Raw genomic sequence first — 25,679 nt, 5'->3', positions numbered from 1 at the left:
GCTGTTCACCTTAATGGCTTGGCCACAGAGGTGGTACTGTGGTCACAGAGACAGAGAATGGTGAAACAAGGGAAACTTAACTAATCACCGGTTCTAGTCCCCTAAACACTGGGGAAAATCACAGCTAAGCCAGGATGTTAAAAAATAGTTTAAGGATTTCCAGCAAAGAAACTTAAAAAACTGGTTAAGCCTTATCCAAAATAATTACAATTTTCACAAATTATGACAATAATTATACTTCCTAAGTGGCTCAAAAATTAAATCTTCTTTAAATGGCTTTGTAAGTTTAAAAAGACCACAAGCTTTAATCACTACCTTAACCGTTAATTAGCTGTGTGTTTCTGGACAAAATACATTAACTTTCTGAGCTTCACTTTGCCTGTAAGACTAGTGTTAACCTCTGCTTCCGAGTTGTTATGAGGATAAAGGAGAAAACATATGTACAACACCTAACGTAATACTTGGTGTACAGAAGTTGTTTAATATGGGCTGTTCTCTTCCCTTCTCTTTGTCCACCAAATGAACTTGGAGTTGCTCAGATGTACTGATATCATGCAACTCTTAGTCACAATCGCCTTCGGTAAACACACACTGTTTCTTCTAAATAAATTGTTGTGAAAACCTGGGGAAAAGAAAAGGAAAAGAACTAGAAGAATTTCTAATTTTTCTTTCAGTTAAGCTATCGGATTTCCTTAAGAGTTTTATTTCTTTCAGGTTTGCTTGTACTCATCTTATCCATCAGCAAGAGGATGCTAAGTGAATCTAAATCCATTCTGCTACATCCAAGGAAAGAGATACCTGAAACATGTGCCACTTTCCACATTCTGCCAAGTAAAACCAGCCCCACTGGGTATCTGATGTGTCCATCTCGTCCATCTCACCACCTGCTGTTTTGGATAGGAATTCTTCGGCTTTGTGAAACATCTCCTGAAAAGGCAGAAAGAGGTAGAGAAAGGAATATTTTTTCTAATAACCAACGTACTTTTTGCATGTCATTTTTCTTCTTACAAATAACTATATTCCAAGTGTCTTTCCCCCAGTGACACTTCAAAAGTAGCATTCTATGCTGTATATTAGCTCTGAAGATGAACATTTTAAAATACAGAATATCACTTAGGTAGGATATATCAATGCCCATTCAACCATTTAAGTAAGCTGTATCAAATCTATTAGCATTCCAGAGTCAGTGTAGTGTCAAAAAATTTGTTTGATCATACATTTATTCATGTATTTGGTCAAAAGGATGCATGGTATCACAACTAATTGAGACCAAATACATCTGATTTTTGTTTTAAACACTCATTATTTCATTTAATGGCATGGAAAGATGCTTATAATATACTAGAGGCCTGGTGCATGAAATTCGTGCACGGGGGGTGGTGATGTCCCTCAGCCCAGCCTGCACTCTCTCCAATCTGGGACCCCCCAGTAGGATCGGGCCTAAACAGGCAGTTGCACATCCCTCTCACAATCCAGGACTGCTGGCTCCCAAATGCTCGCCTGCCTGCCTTCCTGATTGCCCCTAACTGCTTCTGCCTGCCAGCCTGATTACCCACTAACCACTCCCCTGCCAGCCTGATTGATGCCTAACTGCTCCCCTGCCAGCCTGTTTGCCTCCAACTTCCCTCCTCTGCCGGCCTGGTCACCCCTAACTGTCATCCCCTGCAGGCTTGATCGCCCCCAACTGCCCTCCCTTGCAGGCCTGGTCCTTCCCAACTGCCCTCCCCTGCTGGCCTGATCGCCCACAACTGCCCTCCCTTGCAGACCTAGTCCCTCCCAACTGCCCTCCCCTGCTGGCCATCTTGTGGTGGCCATCTTGTGTGTTGGAGTGATGGTCAATTTGCATATTGTTCTTTTAATAGATAGGTTTAGATAGGATAGAGGCCTGGTGCACGGGTGGGGGCCGGCTGGTTTGCCCTGAAGGGTGTCCCGGATCAGGGTGGTGGTTCCCTTGGGGTGTGGGGCAGCCTGGGTGAGGGGCCTGTGGTTTTTTGCAGGCTGGCCATGCCCCCCGGTGACCCAAGTGGAGGCCCTGGTATTTGGGATTTATTTATCTTCTATAATTGAAACTTTGTAGCCTTAAGTGGAGGCCAAGGCAGGCCAGGGCAGGTGGAAAGCTTGGCTTCCTCCATTGCCAGGGAAACCCAAGCCTCCTGCTCCCTCCATGGCCACAGCCATCTTGGTTGGGTTAATTTGCATACTTGCTCCTAATTGGCTGGTGGGTGTGGCTTGTGGGTGTAGCAGAGGTATGGTCAATTTGCATATTACTCTGTTATTAGATAGGATAGTGTTCAGTACAAAGAATGTTACAATAAATATAAATAGTATAATCCAATGGAACTTCCATTTGACCCACTAATCCCACTTCTAGAATTATATCCCAAGAAATCAGAAACACCAATCAGAAAGGATATATGCACCCCTATGTTCATAGCAGCACAATTTACAGTAACTAAGACTTGGAAACAGCCTAAGTGCCCATCAGCAGATGAGAGGATTAAAAAACTGTGGTACATCTACACAATGGAATACTACGCTGCTATAAAAAGGGAATTCTTACCATTTGCAACAGCATGGATGGAAGTGGAGAGCATTATGCTAAGCGAAATAAGCCAGTCAGAGAAAGATAAATATCACATGATCTCATCATTTATGGAATATAATGAACAACATAAACTGAAGCACCAAAATAGAACCAGAGTCATAGAAGAACTGAACAGACTGTCCAACATATGAGGGAAGGCAGGGGAGTGCGGGGGTAAGAGAGCAACCAATGGACTTGTATGCATTCATATGAGCATAACTAATGGACACAGACAGTAGGGGGGTGAAGGCATGTGCTGGAGATTGGGGTGGCCAGGGAGAGGTCAATGGGGGAAAAAGGAGACTTATGTAATACTTTAAACAATAAAGAATTTTAAAAAAATAGTATAATCCAATTTTAATAAAAAATACACCTATATCTACCCACATGAATGTATACGTATGTGTATGTACATGTATGTATATGTATATGTACACATACATACAAAGTCTGGGTGGATATACAAAAATTTATGTTAGTTTTTTCTGAGTGTTAGGATAATACTACCAATAATATTAAGCCTTATATCGTAGCTCTTACTACTTACCAAGCACTGTTCTAAGTACTGTACAGATAATAACTCCTTTAGGCCTCACAACAATCCTATAAGATAGGTACTATTATCCCAAATTTATAAATGAGAAAACTGAGGCACAGAGAGGTCATACAAAAAGGAAGCCAGGTTTCAAACCCAGGCGGTCTTGATCCAAGGTCTTAACCACCATGACAAACTGCCTTATTCTTAATTATCAATGATTTTATAATCTTAACTATATCAACTAACTCATGTACATATTACCTTTGGGAAGTTTTCAACATTCTTGGGTGGAGGTTGTGAAAAAGAGGAAGTCATCAGAAAAGGGGCAAAGAAATTAGTCAAAATGATAAAACTTTATCTGGAATGTTGCTTTCTGTCCTCATTTTTTAAAAGGATTTTTAAAATTACGATTTTAAATTTATTCAACTTATATATGAAAACATGCTGCACAAAATAATCCTAAAGACTTTTTTGACTATCACTTCCATACTTCCATTCCTGACACCTTCTCACCTTCCTTCTCCAGGGTTAAGCAATGCTATCAACTTACTATTTATCTTTCAGATCTCTCCCCACCCCCTATCTCTCTCTGTCTCTCCCTCCTTCCATCCCTCCCTCCGTATGTATGTATGAGATCATATGCACACATAGAAACATATATAATTATTTATTTAAAATGTTTATTTCCTATATATTTAATTTTTTTACAAAGAATATGTACTACTGGAGTAATTTTGAAAATATTTGTTTTTAATATCATTATTTTAAATGTCCATCCTGTTTCCAGAAGCTGTGTAACCTAGGATAAGATTCCATTACCTTCTCTAGGCCACAGTTTCTTCTTCACAAAATGGAGATTAAAGGCTTCTTACTCATTGAGTTGTTGTTAGAAAGTAATGAGACAATGCCTTAAAGTACCAAGTACAGTAGCTGAACTCTATGAAGGGGACTTGTTACTTTTTATTCATGTTTTTTTTAAATATATTTTATTGATTTTTTACAGAGAGAGAGAAACATTGATCAGTTGCCTCCTGCACACCCCCTACTGGGGATGTGCCTGCAACCAAGGTACATGTCCTTAACCGGAATCGAACCTGGGACCCTTCAGTACACAGGCTGACGCTCTATCCACTGAGCCAAACCAGTTAGGGCTATTCATGTTTTTTAATCTCTCTCCAAGGAATGATTTATACTTATTTTCTGGATTTTTCCTGTATGTTTTAAGGTTGATTGGCTCCTAAGAAATGAAAAATAGCTCTGGCCGGTGTGGCTCAGTTGGTTGCACGTCATCCCATGCACTGAGAGTCGCTGGTTCGACTCCTGGTCAGGGTACATGCCCGGTTTTGGGGCTTGATCCCAGGTATGGGGTGTGCAGGAGGCAGCTGATCGATGTTTCTCTCATCGGTGTTTTTCTCTTTCTCCCTTTTCCTTCCTCTCTCTCTAAAATCAATAATAAAAATAACTTATTAAAAAAAAGAAATAAATAGAACACCTTAGGATCAAGAGCTTCAGGTTTAGGAACCACTATTTACCTTATATATTTTAACCAGATAATAAAGGCAATAGGATCAATTGTACAGGTTAACAATTCACAACTTCAGCTTCTTCCTTCTATTAACATTTACTTCATTTGGCCATTTTACTGTGAGAGAGAAAGAAAGAAAGCGTGACCTGACTTCAGTTTTCCTTGTGAAAATATTAAAAAAAACAGTTTGGAAGAATGAATTTGAAAGTAAGAGTTAAGACAAATCTCTGGCTTACAAGTTTTCTCTTTTCCGTACTAGAAAAGGGAATTTAACAAATATAACATGTTGCATGTATTTAGCATACAGACAACATGTATGCTTTTCCTCATCACACTGCCCCTAAGATCACACGCTAAGCCAGGTTACAAGTGAAAGTGTTTTTACCAAAGTCCTTTCAGAGCTTCCTGCCATCAATAGCTCTGGGTAGAACCTAAGACAGGCTCATATTTATCCCTGTTTTAGAGAGGGAAGCACTATAGACAGGTGCCCCTGCATTGATCATTCCAAAAGCACTTCAAATTTTATAACATTCTTTATCACTTTACACTAATTTTTCCCTCCATAACCCAATGTACAGGAAAAGTCATTGTTTTTCAGTTAAAGTTAGGAAAAACCTGACACCGAGGAAATACAATTATTTCGTCTAAAATCATAGAGTTAGCAGTATAAAGGAGACTAAAGAAACTCCCAAGGCCTCCTGAGCATCAGTTCTTCCCTGAGCTGCCAACACTCACTGCCTCATCTTCACATATGGTCAGTCGTTTCTTCCTTTTTCTGTTGCCAAAGCTTCATTTGATTGCTTTGCTTCACAGATGCCATGGCTTTCTTTCCATACTCATTTCATAAGACTAAATCTTACAGTTTTCTATAACCAATTTTCCTTCCAAAGGAATGGCTATTCTGCAAAAGTAGGCTCATAGAGTAAGTCAAGTTTAAATTAATAACTTTAAAATACTATAACCATAGTAATAATGGGTCTAGGTTAGAACACATTTATAGGCAATATAAGGAAAGTTGTCTGTCATGGAGTAGGCAATTAATAAATATCAGTTGAATAAATTAGTTTAGCCACAATGCCATACATACTCTGCAGCTTAACTGATGAACATTGTTTTGTTTTGATTTTTTAAAGTCTCTGGAAATTGTCCTAACGGCATATAGCAAACGGAGAAACATTTATTCAAGAAAATCTACTAAATTTCAGAAGAGGCAAGAATTTGTGGCATTTGAGCCAACATCTGTTCTATTACCCCCACTCCACAAACTCTGTTACAGAAGCTCTACCTCTGGCACATGCAGCCAAGAAAGCAGGGACTCCATTTCCTCCCAGCTCCCAGTCTGGGGCTAGTTTCACCCAGGGAGGGACAGGCTGCTGGTGTTTCTCATCAGCTTCAGCAGGGAAGTGCAGAGGTCTATTCTGGACAGGCACACAGAGCCCGGGTTTCCGTTCCTTCATCCATTCCCCACTCATTTGGTGGAAACTCTACTCCAGGCCCAGTAGGCAAAGAATACTGGACCTTGATTGCTACCACCCCAGTTTGCTCATCATGCCAGGAGGAGTAGGTCAAGAAGACCAGGGGCTGCCACCACCCCTCCCACCAAGTGCCCGGGGTGCACTCTGGGAAAAGTGGGTCCCTAGCCCCAGCTCCAGGAACAGTGGCATGGAGGTTCTACGGCAGGGGAAAAGCACACCATAAGGACAAAGAGCTCTCCATCTCTACTTGAAGGGATTGTCTTTATTTGAAACAGGAAGTAGAAAACCTCCTGCCTAAGAGCATTATTGAAAAAAATGGAAATCTTGATAAAAACAATTTATGGGGGGCCTGAAGCTCTGATACAAGAATGGCAGAGAAGGCAGAAATCTAATATAGAGAACCAGGGATAGGCAAGAGCTTCCTGGTATTATGGTTAACCATGGGACATTTCTATATGTTATGCCATGAAACAAGTTTTGCTAAATTTAAAAGAAATAAAATTATACAAAGTATGATTTCCCACCAAAATGGAATTATAAATCAATAACAAGAAAACAGGAAATTCACAAATATCTGACATTAAGCAACACACTACTAAATAACCAATGGGTCAAAAAGTAAACCACAAGGGAAATTTAAAAATATGTAGAGAAGAATGAAAATTAAAACACAATTTATCAAAATTTATGGGATGCAGCTAAAACAGTGCTCAGAGAAAACTTTGCAGTTGTAAATGCCTATAATTAAAAAAGAAGAAAAATCAAAAACTAACATTCCACTTTAGAAAGAGAAGAGCAAACTAAACACAAAGCAAACAGAAAGGAAATAATAAAGGTTGGAGAAAGGAAAAAAAAATGAAGTAGAGAATAGAAAAAAATAGAGGAAATCAACAAAACCAAAAGTTGCTTTATTTGAACAGAAAAAGAAAATTGACAAAACTTTAAGTAGCTGACAAGGGGAAAAAAAAAAAGAGAAAACTCGGATTACTAAAACAAGAAATAAAAGAGGGAACATCAGTACTGATCTTACAGAAATAAAAGAATTATGAACAGTGTATGCCAAGAATTTAGATAACTTTGATGAAATGAGCAAATTCCTAGATGAACACAACTCATTAAACTGACTCAGGAAGAAATAGAAATCTAAATAGGCCTGTAATAAATAATGAGACAATATTAGTAATTTTAAAACTTTCCACAAAGAAAAGTCTAGTCCCAGATGGCTTCACTGAGCTACTAAATACTTAATGAAAAACAAATACTTACACTTCACAAAGTCTTAAAAAAAAAAAAACTGAAAGAGGAAGGAATACTTCCTGACTCATCCTATGAAGCTCAGAGTACCCTGATTAAACAAACAAACAACAGAAAAAGACATGACAAGAAAACTAGAGACCAGTAACACTTATGGATATAGATGACAAAGTCTTCAACAAAATACTGGCAAACTGAATCCAGAAACATATAAAAAGTTGTACACACCATGATCAAATGAGATTTTTTTCTAATAAAGATTGGCTTAGCATGCAAAAAAAATCAATCAATGTTATACAATATATTAATAAAAATAATAAATAAAAATATAATCATTTTAGTACACAGAGAAAAAGAATTTGACAAAATTCAATATCCTTTCATAACAAAATGGTCAACAAACTAAAATACAAAAGAATTTTCTCAACCTGATAAAGAACATCAACAAAAATTCTATAGCTAACATCATACCTACTGTTGAAAAATTGAGTGCTTTATGGAAACAAGATGAGGATGTCTGCTCTCACTACTTCTATTTAACATTATCCTGGAGTTTCAGCCAGGGCACTTATCCAATAAGTAAATAAATACAAATGCATCCAGATTTGATAGAGGGAAGTAAAACTCTCTATTTGCAGATGGCATGACTTTATGTAGAAAATTTTCAGGAATTCACTAAAAACTACTAAAACTAATAAACAAGTTTGACAAGTTTCAAGATAAAAATACAAACCTCAATTATATTTCGTTAACAATGAAAATTCCACAAATGAAGTTAAGAAAACAATTCCATTTACAATAGCACCAAAAAGAATAGAATATTTAGATGTAAGTTTAACAAAAGATATGCAAAATGTATACACATAAAACGTCATAGCAATGGTGAGAGAAATTAAAGAAAATCTAAATAAATAAAGCCATCCATGTTCATGGATCAGAAGACTTGCAATCCCTAAAAAAAATTACTTCTAATCTTTTGCAGAAATTGACAAGCTGATCCTAAAATTCATATGAAAATGCAAAAGCCTCAAAATAACTAAGCAATCTTGAAAAAGAATAACAAACTTGTTTTCATATGTCTCTTGGCCTTCTGTATGTCCACTTTTGAAAAGTGTCTAAGTCCTTTGCCCATTTTTTTATTGGATTGTTTATCTTCCTTTTGTTAAGCTGTATGAGTTCTCTGTAAATTTTGGAGATTAAACCCTTATCGGAGATCACATTGGCAAATATGTTCTCCCATGCAGTGGGCTTTCTTGTTGTTTTGTTGATGGTTTCTTTTGCTGTGCAGCAGCTTTTTATTTTGATGTAGTCCCATTTGTTTATTTTTTCCTTAGTTTCCATTGCCTTAAGAGCTGTATCAGTAAAAATATTGCTACAACATATGTCTGATATTTTGCTGCCTATGAATTCTTCTAAGATTTTTATGGTTTCCCGTTTCACGTTTAAGTCCTTTATCCATTTTGAGTTTATTTTTGTATATGGTATAAGTTGGTTTCATTTTTTTGCATGTATCTGTCCAATTTACCCAACACTGTTTATTGAAGAGACTGTCTTGACTCCATTGTATGCTCTTGCCTCCTTTGTCCAATATTAATTGAGCATAATGGCTTGGGTGGATTTCTGGGTTCTCTGTTCTGTTCCACTCATCTGTATGTCTGTTCTTGTGCCAGTTCCAGGCAGGTTTGAGAACCATGGCTTTGTAATAGAGCTTGATATCTGGTATTGTGATCCCTCCAACTTCGGTCTTCTTTCTCAGGATTGCTGTGGCTATTCGGGGTCTTTTTATATTCCATATAAATTTTTGGAGAGTTTGGTCCAGGTCTGTGAAATATGCCCTTGGTATTTTAATGGGGATTGCATTAAATCTATAGATTGCTTTGGGTACTATGGACATTTTAATGATGTTGATTCTACCAATACATGAACACGCTTTATTCTTCCATTTGTTTATGTCTTCCTCTATCTCTTTTTTCAATGTCCTACAGTTTTCTGAGTACAGGTCTTTTACCCCCTTAGTTAAGTTTATTCCTAGGTATCATAATTTTTTTAGTGCAATGGTAAATGGGATTGGTTTTTTGTTTGTTTGTTTCTCTTTCTGTGAGTTCATTTTTGATGTATAAAAAAGCCATAGATTTCTGGGTGTTAATTTTGTATCTTGCTACATTGCTGAATTCATTTATAATATCTAGTAGTTTTTCTGATGGAGTCTTTAGGGTTTTCTATGTACAATATCATGTCATCTATGAATAATGACAGTTTTACATCTTCTTTTCCAATTTGGATGCCTTTTATTTCTTCTTGTCTAATCGCTATGGCTAGCACTTCCAGTACTATGTTGAACAGGAGTGGTGAGAGTGGGCATCCCTGTCTTGTACCTGTTCTTAGGGGAAATGGTTTTAGTTTTTGTCCATTAAGTATGATGTTGGCTGTAGGTTTGTCATATAAGGCTTTTATTATGTTGAGGTATGATCCCTCTATTCCCACTTTGCTGAGAGTTTTTATCAAGAAAGGGTGTTGGATTTTCAAATGCTTTTTCTGCATCCATTGATATGATTATGTAATTTTTATTTCTCAACTAGTTTATGTGATGTATCATGCTTATTGATTTGTGGATATTATACCATCCTTGCATCCCCGGGATAAATCCCACTTGGTCATGGTTTATTATCTTTCTAATGTAATGCTGGATCCCATTTACCAGGATTTTGTTGAGGATTTTAGCATCTATTTTCATCAGAGATATTGGCCTGTAATTCTCTTTCTTTCTAGTGTCTTTATCTGGTTTTGGGATTAGGGTAATGCTGGCTTCACAGAAAGAGCTTGGAAGTGTTCCTTCTCTTGAATTTTTTTTGAATAGTCTGAGGAGAATAGAGTTTAGTTCTTCTTTGAATGTTTGGTAAAACTCCCATGTGAAGCTGCCTGGTCCAGGGCTTTTGTTTGCTGGAAGCTTTTTCATGACTGCTTCAATTTCTTCCATAGTTATCAGCCTATTCATATTTTTTGATTCTTCCTGATTGAGTTTTGGAAGGTCGTATTTTTCAAGGCATATGTCCATTTCTTCTAGGTTGACCAGTTTGTTGGAAAAGGGTTGTTCATAGTATTTTTTTAAAATCCTTTCTGTGGGGTCTGTTGTTATTTCGCCTTTTTCATTTCTGATTTTGCTTACTTGGGTCCTCTCTCTTTGCTTCTTGGTGAACCTGGCTAGAGGTTCATCAGTCTTATTTATCCTTTCAAAGAACCAGCTCTTGGTTTTATTGATCTTTTGTATTTTATTTTTTTTTTTGGTCTCCATGTTATTTATTACCGCTCTGATCTTTATTATTTCCTTGCAACTGCTCATTCTGGGCTTTTCTTGTTGCTCTTTTTCTAATGCCCAAAGTCACTAATCATCCCAGAGATACAAATCAAAACAACAATGAGGGGGAAAAACCAAGATGGCGGCATAGGTTAAACACCTAACCTACAGCCGGGCACAACAATATCAAAAACACAACTAAAAGTCAAAACGGACATCATCCAGAACCACAGGAAAGCTGGCTGACTGAAATGCGCACAATTAGAAGGAAAAAGAAAACCACAAGGAAAATCAGAGAAGCCGTAAAAGCTTGAGGTATGGAGACTTGGGCGGAGACACGAGCCCGCGCGCGTGCGGGGAAGCCGGAGCCGGAGAGGAAGGGGCGGCTGGCCGCCTGGCTGGCGTTCTCTGGCGGGAAGGAGATAAAAGCGCCAGATTGTGCTGAACCCCAGCTCCGACTGCACTGAACCCCAGTGCCCGGCGAAACCCTGGGAAGCCGGGCTCATGCTGGGGGAGTCTGGGCTGTGGGACAGAGACACAGAGGAGCTGCGCCGGAGCCGCGCACGGGAATGCGCGCAGAGGAGGGACTGTTGCCTGTGCCGCTGGATTGCCCTAGCGGGAAGGAGACAAAAGCTCCGGACTGTGCTGAACCCCCAGTTCCAACTGCACTGAACCCCAGTTCCGGGAAAGACCCGGGGAAGCCATGCTCATACTGGGGAAAGCTGGGCTGTAAGGCAGAGAGGCAGAGAGGCGGCGAAGAGCAGAGCACCGGAGGCGCACACAGGATTGTGCGCGGAGGATGGGCTGTTGACTGTGCCGCTGAGTCGCCCTGGAGGGAAGGAGACAAAAGCGCCAGACTGAGGTGAGCCCCAATTCTGACTACACGGAAACCCAGTTCCGGGAGAGAATCTGGGAATCCAGATTCATTGGGGGAGAAACTAGACTGTTTGGCAGCGCGCGAAACTCCAGGGCGCTTTTCTCTCAGAGGTGTTTGCTGGGAGTACAGAGGGACACTGAGACACAGGAACCTCATAGGGCGGGGCTGACGGGAAGCCAAGGCGGTAGGCTCCGCCCTGTAACTCCGCCCCATCCAAGCTGAACACAGAGGCTTTTACAATTTTGCAAGTCTAGTTGAATGGGGCTGTCTCCCGGCATAGACACAGCTGATCCTCACAGCCAATTGGACTGGAGGTCACATCCTCCCAGTGTACCAACAGCAATCAAGGCTTAACAACACCAAGACTTTGCACTCAGCCCACAAAGGGGGGTATCAAGAGCGACCACCTAGGGAGATTGGGGAAGCTGAGCGATAGGGAGGCAGCCAAAAGGGGAAGACACCGAAACAGGTCACGAATATAAGGGATGCTGTAATTCCTGCTGAGGGGCCACAGGCAGTAGCTGACCTACACTCCATTGGAGACCCAGAAACGAGGGCATCTAGTGGTCGGTGTGAGATGACATCAGATTTCGACCACTCCCATAAGGGACACATTCAAGAGGCAGACGCAGTGAGCGCCGAAGCCTTGCTGCACCAAGACCCGGCACATAGGCGTGTCTCCCGCACAGCAACTCTTCCTTTATAGACACAGAGGGTCCGCACGGCCAATAGGCCTGGAGGACAATTCCTCCCAGTGACACCAACAACAATCAAGACTTAACTATACAAACAAGGACCAAGATGGAGGCATAGGGCAGAAGCCTGATTGCTGCCTACCACAACGGTTTTGAGACTACAACGGGAGAGCGGAGCGGACACCATCCAGAACCACCGGAGGGCTAACTGAGCGGATGCTATACAACTAGAATAAAAGAGAGGGGTACGCGGGATGAAGCTGATGCGGGTGACCCAAAGACCACACTTTAAAAACTACGGCTCAGGCGACGCAATGGCGGCCTGGAACGTGCTCGGCGCAGTTCCCCCAGCGGTCTCCGGCTGAGGGGAAGGCTTCACTCGCTGCCGAGCACGGACAGACGAGCCCCTGGGAGACATGGGGCGGGAGACTACGCGCTTGCTGACCTCCGAGTCCTTCAAGAATCTCAACGCCCCGGAAGCGGCCAGGTGCGCATGCTCGGCGACCGGCCACCGCTGCAGACCCAAGGGCCGACGCAGCCACCCCGGACCAGCCCGCCGCCGCGCACCGGGCACACCGGAGCTTTGCCGAGCCCGCCGCCCAACGAGTTCTGCGGTGGCTGCCCTGGAACTCTGAGAAAATGGCCGAAGGAATTGCTGAGAGGGAATTGACCAACAGGAATTGAGATCAAGAAGACGAAACTCCGCTGGGTCCCGGATCCGGGTGAAGCCGCGTGCCCCTGGGTCCGGGTGAGGCTGGGAACTGGGTCAGGGTGAGGCTGGGCCGCGGGTCCGGGTGAGGCCACGTGCCCCTGGGTCCGGGCGAGGCCATGCGCCCCTGGATCCGGGTGAGCCTGGGTCCCGGGTCCGGGTGAGGCCGTGGGCCCCTGGATCCGGGTGAGCCTGGGTCCCGGGTCCGGGTGAGGCCGCGGGCCCCTGGATCCGGGTGAGCCTGGGTCCCGGGTCCGGGTGAGGCCGCGGGCCCTGGATCCGGGTGAGCCCATGCGCCCCTGGATCCGGGTGAGCCTGGGTCCCGGGTCCGGGTGAGGCTGGGAACTGGGTCAGGGTGAGGCTGGGCCCCGGGTCCGGGTGAGGCCACGTGCCCCTGGGTCCGGGTGAGGCCATGCGCCCCTGGATCCGGGTGAGCCTGGTCCCGGGTCCGGGTGAGGCCGCGGGCCCCTGGAGCCGGGTGAGCCTGGGCCCCGGGTCCGGGTGAGGCCGCGGGCCCCTGGAGCCGGGTGAGCCTGGGCCCCGGGTCCGGGTGAGGCCGCGGGCCCCTGGAGCCGGGTGAGCCTGGGCCCCGGGTCCGGGTGAGGCCGCGGGCCCCTGGAGCCGGGTGAGCCTGGGCCCCGGGTCCGGGTGAGGCCGCGGGCCCCTGGAGCCGGGTGAGCCTGGGCCCCGGGTCCGGGTGAGGCCGCGGGCCCCTGGAGCCGGGTGAGCCTGGGCCCCGGGTCCGGGGGAGGCCGCGGGCCCCTGGAGCCGGGTGAGCCTGGGCCCCGGGTCCGGGGGAGGCCGCGGGCCCCTGGAGCCGGGTGAGCCTGGGCCCCGGGTCCGGGGGAGGCCGCGGGCCCCTGGAGCCGGGTGAGCCTGGGCCCCGGGTCCGGGGGAGGCCGCGGGCCCCTGGAGCCGGGTGAGCCTGGGCCCCGGGTCCGGGGGAGGCCGCGGGCCCCGGGAGCCGGGTGAGCCTGGGCCCCGGGTCCGGGTGAGGCCGCGGGCCCCGGGATCCGGGTGAGCCTGGGCCCCGGGTCCGGGTGAGGCCGCGGGCCCCGGGATCCGGGTGAGCCTGGGCCCCGGGTCCGGGTGAGGCCGCGGGCCCCTGGATCCGGGTGAGGCCGCGGGCCCCGGGTCCGGGTGAGGCCGCGGGCCCCTGGATCCGGGTGAGGCCGCGGGCCCCTGGATCCGGGTGAGCCTGGGTCCCGGGTCCGGGTGAGGCCGCGGGCCCCTGGATCCGGGTGAGCCTGGGTCCCGGGTCCGGGTGAGGCCGCGGGCCCCTGGATCCGTGTGAGCCTGGGTCCCGGGTCCGGGTGAGGCCGCGGGCCCCTGGATCCGGGTGAGCCTGGGTCCCGGGTCCGGGTGAGGCCGCGGGCCCCTGGATCCGGGTGAGCCTGGGTCCCGGGTCCGGGTGAGGCCGCGGGCCCCTGGATCCGGGTGAGCCTGGGTCCCGGGTCCGGGTGAGGCCGCGGGCCCCTGGATCCGGGTGAGCCTGGCCCCGGGTCCGGGTGAGGCCGCGGGCCCCTGGATCCGGGTGAGCCTGGGTCCCGGGTCCGGGTGAGGCCGTGGGCCCCTGGATCCGGGTGAGCCTGGGTCCCGGGTCCGGGTGGGGCTGCGGGCCCCTGGATCCGGGTGGGCCTGGCCCCGGGTCCGGGGGGGGCCGCGGGCCCCTGGATCCGGGTGGGCCTGGCCCCGGGTCCGGGTGGGCCGCGGGCCCCTGGATCCGGGTGAGCCTGGCCCCGGGTCCGGGTGGGGCCGTGGGCCCCTGGATCCGGGTGAGCCTGGCCCCGGGTCCGGGTGAGGCCGTGGGCCCCTGGATCCGGGTGAATCAGTGCCCCTGGGTCCGGCCGAGACCAAACCAGAGGGAGTCGGACCTGCATTACCACCATTTGTCCACCATCCAGAGCTGAGGGGTCAGTGCCGACATGTACTCATAGGGAACTGGTGGACATTGATATTGGGTCTCAAAAGAACTGTTGGTCCAGAAAGAAACTCACTACAGACTGATTCATTTGCCTGTCAGCATAACTATTATTGCTCGTCGCACATTCAATTCTTATAAGTATATCTCTAGTGACACATGATTTCGCTCATCTAGGGGAAATGATGAACAACATAGACTGATGAACAAGAACAGAACCAGAAACAAGGAGGCATCGATCGGACTATCGGGCCTCAGAGGGAGGATAGGGGAGGGTGGGGGGAGGGGGGAGAGATCAACCAAAGGTCTTGTGTGCATGCATATGAGCCTAACCAATGCTTAAGTTCAACAGAGGGTTGGGGCATCCAAGGGGAGGGGTGTGGGATGGGAATGGGGGGATGAGGACAAATATGTGACACCTTAATCAATAAAGAAATTTAAAAAAAAAAAAAAAAAAAAAACAACAATGAGATACCATCTCACACCTGTCAGAATGGCTATCATCAACAAATCTACAAACAACAAGTGCTGGAGAGGATGTGGAGAAAAAGGAACCTGCCTGCACTATTGGTGGAAATGCAGACTGGTGCAGCCATTGTGGTAAACAGTATGGAGTTTCCTCAAAAAATTAAAAATGGAACCCCCACTTTATCCAGTAATCCTACTTCTAGGAATATATCCCAAGAAAACAGAAACACCAATCAGAAAGGATATATGCACCCCTATGTTCCTAGCAGCACAATTTTCAATAGCTAAGATTTGGAAACAGCCTAGGTGCCCATCAGCAGATGAGTGGGTTAGAAAACTGTGGTACATCTACACAATGGAATACTATGCTGCTGTAAAAAAGAAATAAGTCTTACATTTGCAGCAGCATTATGCTAAGCGAAATAAGCCAGTCAGAGAAAGATAAATATCACATGATCTCACTCATTTGTGGAATATAATGAACAACATAAACTGATGAACAAAAATCGATCCAGAGACAGAGAAGCATCAAACAGACTGTCAAACTTTAGAGGGTAGGCAAGGGAGGGAGGAGGGGTAAGAGATCAACCAAAGGACTTGTATGTATGCATATATGTATAACCAATGGACACAGACACTAGCGGGGTGAGGGCATGTGCTAGGGGTAGGGGTGGCTGGGGAGAGGTCAATGTGGGGAAAAGGAGACATATGTCATACTACTAGTGGCCCAGTGAATGAAATTCATGCACATTAAAAGGGGATTAATTAGAGGAAATATTTTAATATTGCTATTTGCCCTTTCTCTATAATGGAAGTGTCAGAGATGAAAGAAAATTAATAAAATGTATACGAAAATCTTCCTCCTGTCAGAGTCTGGGGCGCACCGTGAGACCCAGAGTCAAGTCCCCATCCACCCGCACGTGCCTCCAAATCGCACGAGACCCAGACCTGGCCAGCCCCACCCCCACTGGCAAGATCCAGACGTGGCCGGCCCCACCCCCGTCAACCCCCCTCCGGGTGGGGGGCACAGCCTCAGGTCCCCTGCCCCAGCCTGGCGCCACGCAGCCTCAGGTCCCTGCTGATTGCTCATTATGGAAACCCTGCCTCTGCCGTGGGCACAGCCATCTTGTGTTATGGGAACCCCGCCTTCGCTATGGGTGCAGCCATCTTGTGACAGTGTGAGGGTAAATTTGCATATTAACTCTTTATTATATAGGATATGTAATACTTTAAATAATAAAGAATTTTTAAAAAAAGAAAAACAAGCCCTAGCTGGTTAGGCTCAATGGATAGAGCGTTGACCTGCGGACTGAAGGGTCACAGGTTCAATTCCGGCCAAGGGCACATGCCTGGGGTTGCAGGCTCAATCCCCAGTAGGGGGCGTGCAGGAGGTAGCCGATCAATGATTCTCTCTCATCATTGATGTTTCTAACTCTCTCTCCCTCTCCCTTACTCTCTAAAATTAATAAAAATATTTTAAAAAAAGAAAAAGAAAAACAAATTTGGAGGCTTTACACTTCCTGATTTCAAAGCTTAATTCAAAGTTACAGTAAACAAAAGTTGTAGGACTAGTATGAAGACAGACATATAGATCAATGAAACAAAAATGACAGTCCAGAAATAAACCCTTTCATCTATTGTCAACTGATTTTCAACAAAGGTGCCAAGACAATTCAATGGAGGAAAGAAAAGTGTTTTTGACAAATAGTTTTGAGACAACTAAATATCCCCAAGCAAAAGAATGAAGACGGACTCTACCTTACATCACACACAGAAATTGTAAGGCAGTGGTTTCTTAGATATGACACCAAAAGAACAAGCAACAGAAGAAAAAAATAGATAAATTGTACTACATCAAAATTAAAATGTTTTTGTACTAAAAAAGATACCTTCAAGAAAATGAAAAGATAACTCAAAAACGGAGAGAAAAATTGCTAATAACATATATGACAAAGGACTTGTATTCAGAATACATAAAGAACATTTACAACTCAATTAAAAATAGGCAAATAGTCCTGGCCGTGTGGCTCAGTTGGTTGGAAAGTCATCCCGTACACCAAAAGGTTGCAGTTTGATTCCTGGTCAGGGCACATAAGTAGGTTTCAGGTTCTATCCGAGACAGGGCACATATGGGAGGCAACCAATCAATGTTTCTCTCTCTCCCCCTTCCTTTCTCTCTCTATAAAGCAATAAAAACATATCCTCAGGCAGGGATTTTTAAAAAAGGCAAATAATCCAAAAAAAGAACAAAGAATCTGAATAGACTTTTCTCCAAAGAAGATATACAAATTACCAATATGCACATGAAAAAATGCTCAATATCAATAGTCATCAGGGAATGCATTCAAAACCACAATTACTAAAATGTCCATAAATAAAAAAGATAGACAACAGAGATCCAAGATGGCAGCAGAGTAAGTAGAAGTTACACTCATCTTCTCCGAGGTCCAAACTGGAATTACAATTAAATTATAGAACAAACAACCTGAATAACGAACTGAAGGGGAGCTGAACAAGTCTTATAACCAAGAATTTACAGAAGCCACATCAAGATTAATGATGTGAAAAGCACTGAGATGTGAAAAGGGCTGGCCTGGCACCCACATGTGGTGGTTGAAAATCTGTAGAGATATCTTAGCTGCAAAGATTCCCCCCTGAGGAGTGTGGGGTCTCAAGCCCACATTGGACTCCCCAGCCAAGAACACCAGAACCAAGAAGAGCAGTCTATGTAACATCTGGCTATGAAAATCGAGGGGATTCCGTTTGCCAGGGAGAGATGAGAGTCTGTTAGAAATCCAGGCTCCCTCTGAAAGGGCCAGCACACTAAATCTTGTTCACTCACTCTTAGCTCCCACAGAGGGAGGTTGGATCAGAGCAGACTGGAGTCATGTGAGGACAGACTGGGTTGTATGGCTTCAGTGAGAGAGATGAAGGGACAGCTGCCAGGGTCCCTGTGCTGAGTCCCTCTCCCACACTGCCCACAGATGCCATCTCTCCTGGGTCAAGTACTCCCCTTCATTCTGAATCAGCCTGGAGGAATGTACTAGTCCACCCTTCTGACTCCTGGGGACCCTACCCTGCCAAGCCCCCACCTGCAGAGGAGAGTAAAGGAGAAACTGAGTTGTGTGGCTCTAGGGTGGGGCCATATTTTGCTCGCACATCCAACCAGTATTAGCATTCCTATGCACAGCCCTCCCTTTAAATGACCAAATCTTGGTCTGTTTGGGCCTCATTAACTCTGCTGGCCTCACCATGAGGAATCCCTGACACCCCGCCCTTCCACAAATGTCAATGGGCACCCAGATGGTGGCAGCTGACCTTGGTGTACCTTGAGACTTTTGCTGAGTGACCTCAGTCCCAGCATTGACACGGAGTATGAATTTGTATCAATAGATACAAAGAAAGCTTTTGACCAAATCCAGAACCCATAAAAAAAAATCTCAAAAAATGGTAATAGAGGGAACATACCTCAACATAATAAAGGCCATCTATGACAAAACCACAGCTAACATCATACCCAATGGGGAAAAATTAAAAGTGTTTCCCTTAAGATCAGGAACAAGACAAGGATGTCCACTTTTACCACTCTTATTCAAAATAGTACTGGAAATCCTAGCCACAGAAATCAGACAAGAAGAAGAAATAAAAGGCATTCAAATTGGAAAGGAAGAAGTTAAAATGTCATTATTTGCAGATGACATAATACTGTATGTAGAGAACCCTAAAGATTCCACAAAAAAACTACTATAACTGATAAATAAATCCAGTAAAGTAGCAGGATATAAAACAACATTCAGAAATTTGGTTGCATTTTTATATACCAACAATGAAATATCAGAAAGGGAAACTAAGAAAACAATTCCATTTACAATTGCATCAAGAAAATATAATAAAATACCTAAGAATAAATATAACCAAGAAGGTAAAAGACCTGTCTTCAGAAAATTGTAAGATACTGAAGAAAGAAACTGAAGAAGATACAAAAAAATGGAAGTATATACCCTGCTCACGGGTAGGAAGAATTAAAATGTCTATACTACTCAAAGCTCTCTATAGATTCAATGAAATTCCTATCAAAATACCAGTAACATGTTTCACAGAATTAGAGCCAATAACCTGAAAATTTATATGGAACCACAAAGACCCTGAATAGCCAAAGCAATCCTGAAGAAGAAGTACAAAGCTGGTGGAATCGCATCACCCGATATCCAACTATACAAGGCCATAGTAATCAAAATGGCATGATACTGGCATAAAAACAGACATACAGATCAACGGAACAGAACAGAGTCCAGAAACAAACTTACACCTCTATGGTCAATTTCTATTTGAGAAAGGAGGCAAGAACATACAATGGAGTAAGGACAGGCTATTGAATAAATGGTGCTGGAAAAATTGACAGATACATGCAAAAAAATGAAACTAGACCACCAACTTCACCATACACAAGAACAAACTCCAACTGTATTTATTAAAGGCTCAAATGTGAGACTCAAAACCATAAAACTCCTAGAAGAAAACATAGGCAGTAAAATCTCTGACATTTCTCTTAGCAATATTTTTGTCTGATATATCTCCTCCGGCAAGGGAAACAAAAGAAAAAATAAACAAATCTATAATAATAAAAGGGTAACATGCTAATTAGACCGGATGTCCTTCCGGATGAAGCCGGGGCCAGAGGGAAGCCTGGGTCCCGGGTGCCAGAGGGAAACTGGTGCCAGCAGCTGGGGGAAGGAAAGCCTACTCTTGCACGAATTTCATGCATCGGGTCTCTAGTGGGACAATATTAAACTAAAAAAGTTTTTTTTTACTGCAAAAGAAACCATCAACAAAACAAAAAGACAACCTACTAAATGAAAGAACATATTTGCCAATAATACATCTAGTAAGGAGTTAATATCCAAAATTTATAAAGAACTCACACACCTTAGCACCAAAAAACCCACAAATAAATTAATTTTAAAAATGGGCAGAGGACCTGAATAGACACTTCTCCAAAGAGATGGCAAACAGAAATATCAAAAGATGCTCAATGTCACTAATTGTCAGAGAAATGCAAATTAAACCCCAATGAAATATCATTTCACACCTGTCAGAATGGCTACCATCAATAAAGCCACAAACAACAAATATTGGTGAGGATATGGCTAATAGGAAATCCTCATGCACTGTTGGTGGGAATGAAGTTTGGTACAGCCATTATGGAAAACAGTACAGAGTCCTAAAAAATTAACAATGGAACTGCTTTATGACCCAGTGATTCCACTTCTGGATATATATCCACAGAAGCCCTAAAGAATATATGCACCTCCTATATTCACTGCAGGGTTATTTAAAACAACCAATATATGAAAGCAACCCAAGTGTCCATCAGTGGATGAGTCATTAAAAATAGGTGGTACATGTATATAATGGAATATTACTCGGCCATAGAAAAGAATGAAATCTTACCATTACCAACAGCATGGGTGGACCTAGAGGGTATTATGCTAAGTGAAATAAGTCAGTCATAGAAAAACAAATACCATATGATTTCACTTATATGTGGAATCTAAAGAACAAAATAAATGAACGAAAAAATTGCAACAGACTATAGACTGATATAGTCTGTTGCAGAGAGGAGGCAGGTTGGGGGCCTGGGTAAAAAAGGTGAAGGGATTAAGAAGTACAAATTGGTAGTTACAAAATAGTCATGGGATATAAAGTACAGCAGAGGGAATCTAGTCAATAATATTGTGATAACTATGTATGGTGCCAGGTGGGTGCTGGAAATATGAAGGGAAACACTTTGTAAAGTATGTGATTATCTAACCACTATGCTGTATACCTGAAACTAATACAAAACAACATTGAATGTAAACTGTAATTGAAAAATAAAATAAAGACAGACAATAACAAGTGTTGTTGAGATTGTGGAAAAATTGGAACCTTCATAGGTTCCTTACTCCATTGTATAATATTTACTGGTGGGAATGTAAAATGGTGCAACTACTTTGGAAAAGTTTGCAGTTCCCAAAAAAGTTAAACATAAGAATTAACATATAAGCCAGTAATTCCACCTCAAGGTATATACCTAAGAGCAAAAATATACATTCATACAAATATATAAATATTAATAGGAAAATCCTATATACTAGTAATAAAACCCTATATAATAAAACCCTAATATGCAAATCGATCAAATGGCAGAATGACCTGCAGAATGACCGGTCCCTACGACACGCGTCTGCCCCCCCCACCCGAGATGGAGGCGACCCAGGGTGGTGATTGGGGGGGCGGGGCTTGGCCAGTGGGCAGTGACAGGCCGCCAGCCAAGGCGGGGGCCAGCGGGGGCGCCTCGATCGCCCCACCCGCCGGTCACCCCACAGATCAGCCCTGGTCGCCAGCCAGGCCTAAGGACCCTACCCTATGTATTGGGAATAGTCTCTTAGATTTAAAAATTAAAACCTGGCAAGGCTACTCTAACACTGAAAACACAGGATGGTGCAGCGATGACACACGTGGACTCTGGCTTGCACATTTTGGGGTCAGCCCTGATTCTGACACTTATAACTGTGTGACAAAGCCAATTACTTAACTTCTCTCTGCTTCAGTTTTTCCACCCATAAGATGGGGGAAATGGTACTATTGCCTCAGAAGGATCATGTTATGTACGACTTTTTATAATCAGGGCAAAAAAATGTAGCTGCCCATACAACAGCAAGATGCCATTCACCTGTATGAAAAGTATGGTCACTGGTGCATGCAGAGTCCCAGATTGCGAGAGAGATGTCCGACTGCCAGGATCAGACCTAAACCAATAGTCAGACATCCCCCCAGGGCACAGGCTGGGCTGAGGGCCTTCCCGCTCCTCTGTGCACGAATTTCGTGCACCAGGCCTCTAGTTACTCATAATAGCCAAAAAGTGAAACAACCCAACTTCCATCAACTGATGAATGAATGAAAAAACATGTACTTCACAGTACAATGGAATATCATTCAGCCTTAAAAATGAATGGAGCACTAATAAATACTACATGGACAAACCTTAAATACATTTTGCTCAGTGAAAGATGCAAGATGCAAAAGACCAGATTATGGATGATTCCATTGAAGTGTACAGAGTAGGCAAATCTATAAAGACAAGAAGTACATTAGTGATTACTTAGGGCTGACAAAGAGGTGAAATGAATTGGTAATGGGTAGGAGTTTCTTTTTTGGGTGATGAAAACGTTTTAACAATAAACTGTGGTAATTGTTGCACAACCCTGGGAATCTACTAAAAATATTAAATTACACACTTTAAGTGGGTGAATTTTATGGTATATGAAGTACATCTAAATAAAAATATCCCTTTAAAAGCTAAGGAACATAGAATTGGACTCTTCTAGCCAAGTTAAAAATGATAGTCAATCTAAAATGATGCTTTGAACAAAAAGATTCTGAAGAAAACAAGAAATTCTAGAAGGTGTTAGAAGCCTGAACAGATAGTGGACAAAAGGAAAATTCATAAGAAATTATAAATTACTTGAAAGCCTTTTCTTTATACATTAGAAAAAATCAGGATGACAGCTAGGTAAGTCTCTAGGAACACACAAGGGTCAAGTCTCATAAGCTCCCTCATCTATTCCTATTTTGCCAGCAGTGTGCCTCCATTTGAGACCACACTGTGTTACTTTAGTTTTTAGACTTAGAAAACAATAGTATATTTTTAACAGCTTTATTGAGGTATAACTGACAAACAACCAACTACATTTAAGGTGTACAATTTCATAAGTTCTGACACACACGAAACCATTACCATACGAAGATGATGAACATATATATCACCCCCAAAATTTTTTCATGCCTCTCCCCTGCATCCACTAACCAGCTTTCTGTCACTATAGTTGGCCTTTTCTAACGATTTGTATACATAAAATCATATTGTATGTACCCTTATTTTTGTCTGGCTTCTTTCGGTCAGCATGATTATTTTTAAAAAATATTTTATTGATTTTAGAGAGGGAGAGATAGACACATCAATGATGACATAGAATCATTGATTGGCTGCTTCCTGCATGCCCCCCACTGGGGATCAAGCCTGCAACCCGGGCATGTGCCCTTGACTGGAATCGAACCCAGGACCCTTCCGTCGACAGGCCGACGCTCTATCCACTGAGCCAAACCAGCTAGGGCAGCATGATTATTTTGAGATTCATCCATGCTATTGTGTATATCAAGAGTTAATTCCCTTGTACTGCTGAACAATATTCCATTATATGGATATATCACAGTTTATCCCTTTACCTGTTGGTGAACACCTGGGTTATTTCCATGTTTTACTATTATAAATAAAGCTGCTATAATTTTTATGCACAAGTCTTTGTATAAACATATGCTTTCTTTACTCTTGGGTAAATATCTAGGAGTTCAATAGCTAAATCATGATAGATGTGTGCTTAAAATTCTAAGAAATAACTAAACTTTTAAAAAGTGATGTATCATTTTATATTCCCATCTACACTGTGTTAAGTTTTAGTTGCCCCACATCCTCACCAAGACTTTGTATAGTCAGACTTTTAAATTGTAGCCAATCTAATAGATAGAAATGTAGTGATATTTTACTGTGGTTGTAATTTGCATTTCCCTAGTGAAGAATGAGGCTGAGCATCTTTCCATGTACTTATTTTCTACCTATTTGTCTTCTTTGTGCAGTGTCTGTTCAAATCCTTAACTCATTTTTATTAAGTTATTTTTTTGGTTATAGTTTTGAGAGTTCTTACTATATCTAAATGCAAATCCTTTTTTCAGATATATGCTTTTACAAAAATTTTCTCCATTCTGTGGCTTAGATTTTCATTATCTTTTCTGTATGTTTTGAACAGCAAACATTTAAAATTTTATTTTTCAATTAGTTTACATTCAACATTATTTTGTATTAGTTTCAGGTGTACATCAAAGTGGCTAGACAATCATATACTTAAATATCAGTATTCTCCCTGATATCTCTAGTACCCAAATGGCATCATACATAGTTATTATAATATTGACTATATTTTCTATGCTGCATAAAAGTTTTTTCATTTTTATGCAGTCAAATTTATCAAATTTTTCTTTTATAGATTATGGTTCTGGAGTCATACCTAAGAAATCATTGCCCATTCAATGTTACAAAGATTTTTTTATTTCTTTTTTTAAGATTTTTATTGTTTTCTTACAGAAATGTAGTTTTCTCTTACGCTTTCTTCTATAAATTTACAGAATTTATAGCTGCCATTTAGGTCCATGATCAAATTTTAAATTTGTCTGTACATGTGGTGCAAAGTATGTATTGAAGTTCATTTTTTTTCACCTATGGATATTCAATTATTCCAGCACTGTTTGTTGAAACAACTTTGATTTCTTCATTGAATTTTACCTTTATAAAAAAAAAAATCAGTTAACTATACATTTGTGGGTCTATTTTTGGACTCTCTATTCTCTTTCAAAAATTGTTTTCTCTACCATGATGTCATAGCTTAATTACTTTGATTACTATAGCTTCATACTGAATCTTTAAATCAGGTAGTGCTAGCACTCCAAATTTCTCCTTTTCAGAATTGCTTTAGCTATTCTAGGTCCTTACAGTTTTGATTGGGATTGCCTAGCAATCTGTCTAAAGAGAATCAGCATCTTAACAATATGGAGTATTCCAACCCATGAATGAGGTATGTCTCTTGGCTTATTTAGGTCTTAACTGTTTTCAGTAATATTTTACAGATTTTAGTGTATAAATCTTGCACACCTATTATGGAAAATTGGTGCCTAAGTATTTCATACTAGAGGCCCGGTACATGAAAATTCATGCACTGGAGGGGGGGTCCCTCAGCCCAGCCTGCCCCCTCTCACAGTCTGGGAGCCACCAGAGGCTCAGGTAACCAGGGCTGGCCGAGGCTTGCGCTGCCAGCAGTGGCAGCAGCAGAGGTGTGATGGGGGCATCGCCTCCCACCCCTGAGGGCTCTCAGACTGTGATAGCGGGCAGGCCAGGCTGAGGGACCCCCACTCCAGTGCATGAATTTTCATACACCTGGCCTCTAGTACTATAAGTAAAATTGCATTTAAAATTTCAGTTTCTGACTATTGCTAATATAAAGAGATACATTGATTTTTGTATATGGATCCTTATCCAGCAACCTTATTAAACTCACTTATTAGTTCTAGGATATTTTTGGACATTCCATCTGATTTTCTATTTAGGCATCATATATCTATACACATATAGATATACTAGAGGCCCAGTGCATGAATTTGTGCACGGATGGGGCCCCTCAGCCTGGACAGCATTCAGGGCCAATCGGGCCATCTCGCCCAACCCGATCGGGGCCGTTGGGGGTTGGC

General features: G+C 43.0%; 1 protein-coding gene across 4 annotated transcripts in view; it reads right to left on the bottom strand.

The window, feature by feature from the left end:
* Positions 1 to 25,679, bottom strand: part of PARP11 (poly(ADP-ribose) polymerase family member 11) — a 64,840-nt gene that overhangs the window by 24,804 nt on the left and 14,357 nt on the right. For all 4 annotated transcript variants that reach the window (XM_079773647.1, XM_079773650.1, XM_079773648.1 and 1 more), the window contains one exon: positions 799 to 927. In XM_079773647.1, coding sequence (XP_079629773.1) covers positions 799 to 927 — 129 coding nt within the window. The remainder of the gene's footprint in view (positions 1 to 798; positions 928 to 25,679) is intronic.

This window comes from Cnephaeus nilssonii (genome assembly GCF_951640355.1).
Source record: "Cnephaeus nilssonii genome assembly, chromosome: 6".
NCBI classification, from domain to species: Eukaryota; Metazoa; Chordata; class Mammalia; order Chiroptera; family Vespertilionidae; genus Cnephaeus; species Cnephaeus nilssonii.
The sequence above is the reverse complement of the archived record's forward strand: the minus strand, read 5'-3'. Positions and strand labels throughout refer to the sequence as shown.